Genomic DNA, 12,076 nt, shown 5'->3' with positions numbered 1-12,076 from the left:
ACAGACTTGAAGTCATGAGCATTGGTCAAAATGAGTGTGTAAAATGACTGTAGAATATTGAATATCACAAAATAAAAAGTACTAGAGGCCAAGGCAGCTTCGCCGCTGTACTCATAGGGACGCAGTCCAGCAGAAGACCACATCATGATTCATTTTTTTTGATAAAAAAAAATAAAACTTGAACAATTTCCCTTGGCTGAGGACTGTCAGAGTTTCTTGTGAAACAAGCCTGAATCACAGGGGACATTTGTGCCAGTGTATGGCCCAATTTGAGACCATTGAACAAAAGAAGTTTTGTGAAATCAACCACACTGCACATAATTTCAGTGCATCTTTTAAACCAGATTGTATTTGTTCTCAGAGACAAATCTCAATTACAGTGGTACATATGTATCCTATTTGGTCCAGTTTATCACCCCTGATTTAATAAAGCATGTTTCCCATAATTGCCCATTTTGCTGTTTTTATTATAACTCAGTAGGCATGCACAAGAGAAAGAACTAAATAAAAATTAGTAATTCTACTAAATCATTACCATCTTAAGTAAAATATAAATTGAAAATTTAAATCTGCAGTATGAATATAAACAAGATGGCCAAAAGCCAATGTCAGCCTTAGAGTCAACACAGCTGACCTAAAGTCTGCCTTTTCTACCTTTTTACATATTAATTACTTCATATCTTTTTCATCTTAAGAGATATCCTTGTTTTAACTTTGTATTCTGTTTCCCCATGCAATTTTGACCTTAGTTACAACTTACCATCTCTTTGTAACTCTACTCCTTCCCTGAGTTCTTGAGTTGTGGCGCGCATGCGCAGTTGTGACGTGTAAGCGCTACCAGGGGCGCCAAACCACATGTACATATGTAATTACATAAGCAAACGGTGAAAATTTTCGAATTCAGGATCCCCCTTGCCTGAGGAGGATTTACATACTTCAGCACACCAGAACCACACCCCAGATAACCCCAGGATCACCACCAAAGAGTTTACAACACTCCCAGTATACCTACCGTCACAGGTGCCTAGGATATTGACAGCAAGTAAACTCTTTCACTGAACCTTGTTTATCTCATAGGTACCACTCTGTGTCTCCTTGATTGCTCTCTCTTTTGCTTGCTTCTGCCCAATCTTTGATCACAGGTCTGCTTAAGTCTAGACCTCATAACCAAAGGATTCTGCTGCTTCACATCCTTCTTTTTCTGTGGTTTTTGTAAGAAAAAAACCACACAGGTTTCCCTTTAAAGAACCTTGGCTATCCATAGAGAAGTCTAAAAAATTGTGGCTGGATTAAACTTGTCTAATCCAGGAACCCTCCACGTGTCTTTGGTGAGAGGAGGCAACACTTGGCAGCACTCCCTTAAGGAGGAAGCATTGCCAGTGGAAGTTAGTACCCACCAGAATAATGTTGAATATCTGCTCATCTTGAATCTGCTCAGTTTCTCTCTCTCTTTCTCTTTCTCTTTACTATTTGTAATTTCTTTATCCCAAGAAATCCAAATAGTGCCCACCCATTTTCTTGTGTCCTGCTGTCACTATAGAGACTCAGGCTCACAGCCAAATAGAGATACAAGCAAATTTTAATTAAATCATCAGAGAAAGAGGAAGGTAAGTGGGAGTGAGCATTGCTTCCTCAAGTTTCCTGGAATGGTGGTGTCAAAGCTGCTGGTGGCAACAGTGCAACAAATCCAATACATGTATTCTTATTCCCTTGTATTCCATCATATTGTATTGCATATACATTGTATTTGTATTGTATTGCTCATCCAATACAATAGGCTGTATTTTTTGAATTTTGTATAGCTCCCCTCATATGTAATATCTTTTGGATTGGCTTGGTCAATACATTTTATTTAGACCGTGTTGTATTGTATTTGGGGGGCAATACAATAAAAATACACTAATTCATTTTGTATTTGCATAGAAATCCAATACAACGTATATGCATATACAACACATGTATTGAATTTGTTGCACCGTTGCTGGTGGGCTTGCTGTACATTGTCTTGGTTATTGTGGGACAAATCACACCAATCAGAAATACCAAGACCAATAACTCCATTGGCTATGACTGGTAGTGTATAGTCTCAGACCACTCATTGAGGGGTGTGAGTCCACTTGATGACCGGCGCAGACCTGTCATTGGGAGGAGATCTGAGTCCCCTCAATGAAAGCACAGAACTTTCATTGAGAGGTGGAGTCCCCTCAATGACCAGTACAGAACTTTCATTGAGAGGTGTAAGTCCCCTCAATGGCCGGTCAGACCTGTCATTGAGAGGTGTGAGTCCCATTGATGTCCAACACAGACCGGTCATGGGATTGGGGAGGAGATCCAAGTCCCTCTTGATTACCGGCATCAAGACCGCACATATTACGCTAAATTACATTAGCGCCGCTACAAGTGTAGCTTAGCGGTTTCCCGCTCACAGTTTTTGCTGTAGCTGAAAAACGCTAATTCTAGCGCTAACGTAGCGCACTTCCCGCTACACCTCCCAGTCCCCCTTTGTAGCTTAGAGGATTGGCCCTCGCTAACGCTAAAAAAAATTGTAACTTAGCGTTGTAGCATTTCAAGGCGCCAAAAATTCTACTGCATTCCAATTAGCGGGCAATCTATTACGCATTTGCAGTAGCGGTTGATTCACTGCAGTTTAAACCTAGCGCAGCACGCTACCATTTCAAATGTGCAGTTAAAATAATGATACCACAACCACTCTTGCACATTTCTGGCCAGCTTTGCCAGCACCAAATCAACCGCTTGCTAATTGCTGGCAGAACTCTTACGGTCTCCGCTTGTTTTTTTTATTGTTCTCAGCAGCGGCTGATGTGTGTGGAACCGGTAGGAGTGCCCTATGTGCAGCGACCATTGAGCAATGCGTCAGCAGCCACATCTGGTTGCAACAAGGGGTGAAGGCTGGGGGCGATTTCACCAATTGCCAGATTGTTCTTGATGCAGCTGAAGCTAATGCAAAATTTGCTACGCATGTTGGCAACCTTATCAACAAAAAAAAGCCAATAAAATTAAACATGTTGGAGATCCAGAGAAATAGTGTCTCTTCCCAATTTACAAGTACCAAATTTTCTTCTCTCTTGATCTCACCTCATGTCACTTGTTCAATCCAATCTCACTCACTCAATATTAGAATACAAAATTTCCAGGCTGTCTTGCCTTTTTTTTTATCTTGTCCGCTGCCTCCCCGCTAACGTAGCCGCTAAGTTAGCGGATCATGCTTATAAATTACACATTACGTTAGCGCTTAGCGCGCTAAGAACAGCTGAAGCGTAGCTGTTTGGGCGCTACCATCTAGCGATTATAAAAAAAAAAATAGAGTGGCCTCCACATAGCTGTAATTGCAGCGCAAGGGTAGCTACAATTTAGCTTTAGTTTAGCGGCACTCAATTTTGCTAAATTGCAAAGCTACAAAGCTACATGTAGCAAAATATGTGCGGTCTTGCCGGCATAGACTGGTCATTGGGAGGAGATCTGAGTCCCCTCAATGACCGGTACAGACCGGTCATCAATAAGTGTGAGTCCACTCAATGGCTGGCACAGACTGGTCATCAAGACATGTGAGTCCACTTGATGGCCAGCACAGACCTGTAATCAAGCGGTATGATTCCCCTCAATGACTGGTCTTTCCAGTCATTTAGAGATGTGCAGAGTGCCAAGGAGTTCAAAGCCTCCCCAGAATGCGTGGACACATTCTCACCGCTCAAAGCCAACTTCCTGGGATTTGGAACACCCCTGGATGATCCTGACCGGTCATCCTGAGAAACAAACCGCCAGAGTCTAAATATGACCTGTAAACACTTGTACAAGTGTGTACAGGCTTGGAAAAGTGTGTACAGGCGGGCATTTTGTCTGCCCAGGTGCAGGGCAGAGTTGTGGTGTTCAGGTGGGTGCAAAGGATGTCAGGGCCCATCTGGGCGTCACCTTGTGTCACATGCAAGCTGGGACCAATACTTAAAGGGCTGGGGGGAAGCTTTTTGTCCCCCCAGGGGATTTCTAACTTAGCAAAGTGCCGCCGACTGCAGGGAGGGACTTAGGACTAATGTGGGGGCCATGGTGTGTAGACCATTGCAGGAATGGGTGGTTCAAATTACGCAGGCCGTAGCTCACTTGGTTTGCAAGCATAAGGTCCCAACCAAGCATTGATAGATGCTCTGGCATCTTGGCTATTGTTCTGTCTGCTCAGAATTTTGATACATCTTGTCAAACAAAAAAGAAAGGATTAAGAAGGCAAATTACAAAAACCAGCTGTGCTTGGACCGGACTCAAGCACCACACCAGATGAGGGTGGTTCTGGCTTGCCTTGAATCATTTCAAAAATCCACCAAGAATAGTCTGGTTGGTTGATCAATGGGGTTGTCAGCTTTTAAAAATTGGTTCCATCAATGATCTTCTAAGTTTTGGTAGCTGGAATGGCCAGCACCAAAACTGTGGGCTGGAAAAATTGAAGACTACATTTCCATCACTTTTTGGTGGGTGGTCTATGCGCCACATGTTGAGTTTAAAACTCGCCTATTGAGTATGTGATTTGGTTTATGCATGTGGTCATGCATATCAATATGTGTTATGACAATCAACCAACTCCGATCCCAAGATTCTCTGATCAGCAACACTTTGACTTGCCAACAAACTCTATTCTTCCCTTTCCATTATTCAATCCTTTGCTTCTTTCAATCACTTGACTCAAAATCATCAATTACTAAAAATTTGCTCAAAGACAATCTTCTTTGTAACCAATCAATCAAATTGAAGATCAATTTCAATTCATCATCCAAGTCTATTAAAACCAGAGTTTTGTGGGAAAAAAATTCAAGGGTTTCCCCTATTTTTTATCCACAAAACAACAAAGAAAGGGTTTTCCCTATCTTTTAATCACACAAAAGCAAAAAAGGCTTCCCCTATCTGAGGAAAGCCTCTGCAAAAAACACAACCTAGCCCAACACCAGCCGAAGCTGCTGCACCCAGGCCCATACTGCCGCCCAACTCACCGGATGGGTCAAACAGTATGTAAGGAAGGCCCCCAGCAGCGCGGTGGCAATCTGCTAAGTGGGGGCCAGCTCTTTAACCCCCCAGGCTGTGCAAATGCAGATGCAGCAGCGGGAGAGCGTGAGACGCACCGCCAGCTGGAATTACAGACAAAACGGATGCGGCTGAGGGGAGAATCTGACTAGCCAGCTCGCGGTCTTATATATCCGAGCCCCCGCGGGCCTCTGGCTTAGAGTTGGACTTGCCGCCGCGTCCACAACAACACTGCCATGGCAAAAAAGCCACCGCCATGGAACCAACACCACCACCCATATGTACAGCAAACGCAGACCAACACTACCATGACAAAAACGCCACCGCCATGGAACAAACGCCACCACCGATATGTACAGAAAACGCAGGAAACGCGCCGGCCGAAGCCAAAACCTATCGGTGACCAGTAACATCTCCCCTTGATGACCGGTCTGTGCCGGTCATCGAGGGAGTAGCACCTCCCCTCGATGTCAGGTACACACCGGTCATCGAGAGGAGTAGCACCTCCCCTCGATGACTGGTACACACCGGTCATTGAGGGGAATAACACCTCCTCTGGATGACCGGTGTATACCGGTCAACGCGAGGAGGTATGAGTCCCCTCGATGGCCGGTAAAGACAGGTCATCGAGAGGAGTCGCACCTCCCCTCGATGACTGGTACACACCGGTCATCGAGAGGAGTAGCACTTCCCCTCGATGTCCGGGACACACCGGTCATCGAGAGGAGTAGCACCTCCCCTCGATGACTGGTACACACCGGTCGTCAAGGGGAATAACACCTCCTCTGGATGACCGGTGTATACCGGTCAACGCGAGGAGGTGTGAGTCCCCTCGATGGCCGGTAAAGACAGGTCATCGAGAGGAGTAGCACCTCCCCTCAATGACCGGTACACACCAGTCATCCAGAGAAGTTGTTATTCCCCTTGATGACCGGTCTGGCCGGTCATCGAGAGGAGGTGCTACTCCCCTTGGTGACCAGCACAGACCGGTCATCGAGAGGAGATGTTACTCCCCTCGATGACCGGTGATGACCGGTCATTGAGAGGAGGTCTTATTACCCTCGCTGACCGGTCTGTGCCGGTCATCGGGAGGTGTGACTGATGACCGGTCCGCGCCGGTCATCGAGAGGTGTGATTGATGACCGGTCTGTGAGTCCCCTCGATGACCGGTACAGACCGGTCATTGAGAGGTGTGATTCCCCTCAATGACCGGTGTGTACCAGTCATTGAGGGGAGGTGCTACTCCTCTCGATGACCGGTGATGGCCGGTCATCGAGAGGAGGTGTTATTACCCTCGATGACCGGTCTGTCTTGACCTCTTTAATTCCTTCTCCCTTGCTCACTGGTTAAAATCTTTCCTAGCTCCACATTGTAGCAATCAATTATCAAGCTGGCCTGGCTGTCTTTGGCCTGAATTTTTTTCTTGTTTTCTGGTCTTCTTGATGCCACTGTTTGAATACCAGTGATCAATCTGATTTTGTTTTTCCCTCAGGAAACAAGGGTTGTTGTTTTGAAATTTTTTCTTGTATCTGACTTTAAAGTTGGAATAAATTATAATAAGACTCAGTGACAACCATATTGGACTTTCAAACTCTCCACCTACTTAGGCAAACTGAAAGCTTTTTCAAATGGAGCAGTGGAGACTGTCAAAATTTGAGCTGGTGGAATGACAAACCTGTTCAGCAGATATGATTTTGATCTCAATGATGGGAAGGCATCAAGCTTATCATGTGTACTTTAGGATTCCCATTTAACCTCAACACCAAATTCAACTCCCAGTTCCAGGCAACAAGGCTAACTTACTCAGGCTATGCAGATGTCCATTCAAAATGAAATGAAAAGACCCATCAGTACTGGAATAGGATAAGGAAATTTAATAATATGCTGATACAGGTCTCAGGGTTTTATTTATGTATCTATCCTTTTACATATTCTGGAGTTTATGAATGCCTTTCATATTTAACATTTGCTTTCAAGAGGGTATTTACTGGCCTGTGGAGAAGAATGGGGAAAGGGGCTGATCATAAATTTTCCCTGAACCCCTAAATTTGCATCGGCAAAGCCGCCTTGGCCTCTAGTTGACTTTAAACACTCAGGAGGAGCTAGAACTAGTCTCTGGGCAGGTAGTTGCTTCATGTTTATGTTGACTTCATCAACAGACATTGTGTGTTAACAATCAACTTAGTCTTCACTTTAGGCTAGCTTGTTGTGATAATTCCGTGTGTTTTTTGTTGTTGCCCTTTGTCCTTGTTCAAGATTTGTTTTTGTGCTGGTTCTTTCTTTGAGGTATTTATTTTCATGTTATCATTATAGCTAGTAGTCAAAGAGATCTAACTATTCCTTTTATATTCTAAAAATTGTATTTACTTTTCTTGAGTTCTTTTGTTGATTAACTGTTTCAACAAAGTAATCTCATACCATTTTTACACCACAACCCCCACATTAGGTCCAAGTCCCTGCCTGCAGGAGGGGTGGCTTTGCCACCAGCCAAAATTAAGCTCCACCCAAATGAGATACCACCCAAACCACCACCCAAACTCCGAACTCCAACCTCCTGCATAGGGAGGAACTTTGATAAGTTAGAGGGGATCTGGGTTTTGTCCCACCCTCTCCCTGAAGGCCCCATTTGAGTAGGCTCCTTCTTGATTTCAAAAAACAAAAATTCTAATCTTGAACAAGAATTTAAAACTTAAACATCAGACTCACTCAAAACAAAAAATATGACAACAATAAGGGTGTTCAAAGTTGAAATCATATTTTTTTCAAATCATAAAATCATAAAATCATAACACTTTTGAGTGATCATTTTTTATGTACCATTTTAGAATTGTTGCTCTTTTTTGAGTGATTGGGTGTTACACATTTTTTTCAGATTAAAATTTTATGAATTTATGGTGTTATAATTTTATGCAGTCAGCTTTGAACACCCCTAATCAAAATTAGGGTGTTCAAAGTTGACTTGCATAAAATCATAACACCATAAAAATTAAAATCATAAAATTTGAAGCTGAAAAAAATATGTTGCACCCAAGCACTCAAATTAGAGCAACATTTCTAGAATGGTACATATGAAATCATCACTTGAAAGTTTTATAATTTCATGATTTTATGCATTGAAAATTTTATGATTTCAACTTTGAACACCCTTAATGTACAAAAAATAAAATCAACTCAAACAAAACCAAAAAATTACACTCAAACAAAACATAAACTCTAAATTACTCAAACAAACAAAACAAACTTGAAATTTTTAAGCTTAAAAAACACAAATTTCAAACTTTTAATTTTTTTTTGCCTGCAGTTTCAATGAAATGCAGCTGCATGAACCCATGAAGTCAGTTTCTGTGAAACTGTAGTTTTAATAAACTTGGATTTAGTATACAAGATGTTTCATTTTTGTTGTGAGAGATCATGTTCCTGTCTACAAGACTGTGGATCTGTCTTTCTGTTCCTTTAAATGATAACCTGCTGAACATCAGATTATGTGTGTACTCTGCCATCTGGGATTGAAAATCAGACCCCCTCTCCATCCGCGACGACCAGGATTTGGTTCCCATCCCCAAGGCTGATGACTACAGCTCATCAAATCATGGTGTCTTTGGCTGTGAGACGGGCGGTGGTTTGGGTGTGATGAGTACGATGCTTTTACAGCTGTTTGATGAACCTGCAGGATGGAAATTACATATGAGCCCAAAGTAATACCAGATCAGTTTTTGCCCCAACCAGGGGGTCCAGCGCCCGGGTCGGGATTTTACCTGTTTTTACCGTGTTTTTGCCCGTTCTTATGTATTTAAATACACAGCGCACAAAATCGGAACCCGTGGTGGATTGTCTCTCTCGAAAGCCTTGACCAACCACTCCCCAGTCGCAACCACAAACCCACTCCGAACATCCATCATCCCGACCATGATCTCACAAGCTATCACCCGAAGCTATCGGGTATGTGCCTCTGGCTTCAGTACTTTTCCAGCTATCTTTCCCCCCCAAAAAAAACCACTATAACTAACTGTGCCCAATTCATCCGATACTCAGGTTTCGCCGACCCTTCGCCCCTCCGCAACTTTTTCTAGCCGGTCTCTGGCACCCCAGCTAGCACGACGGTTCGCTTCTCAAACCGATCAGACGGAGTATGACGTCGTGGTGATTGGCGGTGGTCAGTCTCAAGAAATAAAGATCCGGAATTGTCCTATCAGATTTATATTGATGTTTCTGATGAATTTTCCCTTTCCGTATGGCTTCGTAATTCAGGACCTGGTGGATATGTTGCGGCCATCAAGGCTGCTCAATTGGGCCTCAAGACAGCCTGTGTTGAGAAACGAGGGGCGTTGGGTGGAACCTGTTTGAACGTCGGTTGTATACCTTCCAAAGCCATGTTGAACAACAGTCATATCTATCATCAAACACTTCACGATCTCAAAAACCGTGGAATCGATGGTCAGTGAACATCAGTCATTTGTCCTCCTTGGAAACTTCGATAGTGTATCTCAAATGAACTAACTATGTTTTGAACTCGACGTTTCAGTCGGCGACGTCAAGCTAAACCTGCCCAACATGCTCAAAGCAAAGAACAAGGCGGTTTCCTCTCTTACCAAGGGAATCGAAGGGCTGTTTAAAAAGAACAAAGTCGACTACATCAAAGGACATGGCGCACTATCATCAACAACCTCTGTGACGGTCGATTTGATCGACGGTGGAAAGCAAGATCTGTCGACCAAGAACATCATCATTGCCACTGGTTCTGAGGTGTCTCCGTTCCCCGGTGGAGCAATCGAGATTGACGAGAAGCGGATCGTCTCATCGACTGGTGCGCTTGATCTCCAAGAAGTTCCCAAGAAGATGGTTGTCATTGGAGGTGGGATCATCGGACTAGAAATGGGATCTGTATGGAGCCGGCTGGGTGCCGAAGTGACGGTGGTTGAATATCTTGGGACGATCGGTGGCCAGGGTATCGACGGCGAGATCGCCCAGAGCTTCCAGAAAATCCTCAGCAAGCAGGGCATCAAGTTCAAACTGAATACCAAGGTGACCGGACTCGAAAAGATTGACGAGCGAAACCACCATGTGAAGATCGAGTCAGCCGATGGTGCCAAGACTGATCAGCTCGAAGCAGATGTCGTCTTGGTTGCCGTTGGGCGACGCCCCAACACCTCCGGACTGAACTTGGAGGCCGTCGGCGTCGAAGTAGATCAGAGAGGCAAGGTCGTGATCGATAGCCAATACAGCACTTCAGTCCCCAACATCAAATGTATCGGTGATGTCACTTACGGACAAATGTTGGCGCACAAGGCCGAGGAAGAAGGTATTGCAATTGCCGAAATGCTTAAGACAGGCCATGGCCACGTCAATTACGATGTCATCCCATCCGTCGTATACACTCATCCAGAAGTGGCTTGGGTGGGTAAGACTGAAGAAGATCTCAAGAAAGCGAATGTGAAGTATTCAATCGGAAAGGTTAGTCTGTTTACATCGTTCCTTGGGGTAGCGGATACCTTCCTCTGATGTACTGATCGCGTGGGTGATTTATCAGTTCCCATTCCTGGCTAATTCGAGAGCAAAGACCAACGACGACTCGGAAGGAATGGTGAAATTCCTTACTGAGAAGGAGACCGACAAGATCCTTGGTGTTCACATCATCGGACCTAACGCCGGCGAGATGATTGGCGAGGCTGTCTTGGCGATGGAATACAGCGCCAGTGCCGAAGATGTCGCTCGAACAAGCCATGCCCATCCTACATTGAGTGAGGCATTTAAGGAAGCCGGTCCGTGTTCTTCACCTTCCAAGATTGTTTACAAGTATTATATGGCTGACTTCTTTTGGTCGATTGATTTCTTCTGGTTTAGCCATGGCCGCAACTGGCAAAGCAATTCACTTCTAGATTATGACCATTGCCTAATCATAAGAATAAACCCTTGAGTATAAATACTTCAACAAATTGAAATCTAGTCTCTCGAGCCTCTCTTCTATCTGAGTCTTCGTTGCATAAAAGAGTGATGCCAACAAAAAAAAAAAAAAAAACGAAACGAAAAAAGCCCACATCATTTTCTTGAGTAGAGTTCTTCAGTCGATGCTCATCTGATGATGAGTATTCAAACCTTCTCCTGGAACAACATCGTCGTACAAGCATCAAAATTTAAATACCTTTTTTTTCTCAACCAACCATTTTCTTTTTAGTTTTGTACCATCAAGCTCATCTGGTATTTTCACTGTCTTCATTTTTCCATCTTTTTTTGCAAATTGAAATTTGATGTATACCTTGATCAGACCATCTGAGTTTCTTCCTGGCTGCATAGCTAAAAACATAAAGCTTAGGAGGCTTTGACTTTTTGCAAGCTGTTTCTTGGATTCACGCTGACAAATTTGGAAGGAGCGTAAGTTTTCTCTGGATGGTACATGATTGCCTGCGTCCATGTGCACTCTGAAGTAAAAGTAAACCAGGATGGTTGGATACTAAGTGCTCCGTTCTGATTCTGAATGGAAATGAAGTCTTGGAAAAGCAGTGCTAGATTCGTTCCTAGCCACATCCCCCCTTCTTTTTGGTGATTGGAGATGTTTCCTAGAGCATGCAAGTCTTCCCGTGTTCATGGCGCTCAACAAATGGCTTTTCGCACAAAGCAGCAGAAACGGCCATCTGATAGAGTGGGATACATGGAGCATCTTTACAAGCCGTTCTGATCACAAGTTGGGTTGGACAAGATGGGACATGCGTGTTGACCGATGCAACTAAGCATGTTGCAATGTGTTTTCTAGCGTCGTTTGAACGCCCAAATGGATGAGCAAGAACACTCCAAATCGGGTTTCAGACATTCTACATGAGGGAGTTACAAGTCAGGCGGAAGCAAAAGATAGTCTAATATTAGGCCCCAATTATAAACAATAATTGGGACTTTATTGAAAAATAATCAAAACCAAATTGAGATTCACTCTTAACTGTTTTTTTTACTAAAAAATAGCTATAATCATAATTTCAATCGAGTTTTGATTATTTTTCAATAAAGTCCCAATTATTGTTTATAATTGGGGCCTTAATGTGATGTTAAAGTATGGAGGCGC

General features: G+C 43.6%; 1 protein-coding gene across 1 annotated transcript; it reads left to right on the top strand.

The window, feature by feature from the left end:
* Positions 1-8,436: 8,436 nt before the first annotated feature.
* Positions 8,437-10,901, top strand: PtA15_14A428 (uncharacterized protein; the record flags this gene model as incomplete). The annotated part of the gene is made up of 7 exons (XM_053163143.1): positions 8,437-8,509; positions 8,828-8,964; positions 9,058-9,178; positions 9,274-9,459; positions 9,548-10,476; positions 10,553-10,784; positions 10,867-10,901. The coding sequence occupies 7 exons, from the start codon at positions 8,437-8,439 to the stop codon at positions 10,899-10,901; spliced, it is 1,713 nt and encodes a 570-aa protein (XP_053027099.1).
* Between the last annotated feature and the right edge of the window lie 1,175 nt (positions 10,902-12,076).

The sequence above is a fragment of the Puccinia triticina genome, chromosome 14A (assembly GCF_026914185.1).
Source record: "Puccinia triticina chromosome 14A, complete sequence".
NCBI classification, from domain to species: domain Eukaryota; kingdom Fungi; phylum Basidiomycota; class Pucciniomycetes; order Pucciniales; family Pucciniaceae; genus Puccinia; species Puccinia triticina.
Note: the sequence above shows the minus strand (reverse complement) of the source record. Positions and strands in the feature narration are given on the sequence as shown.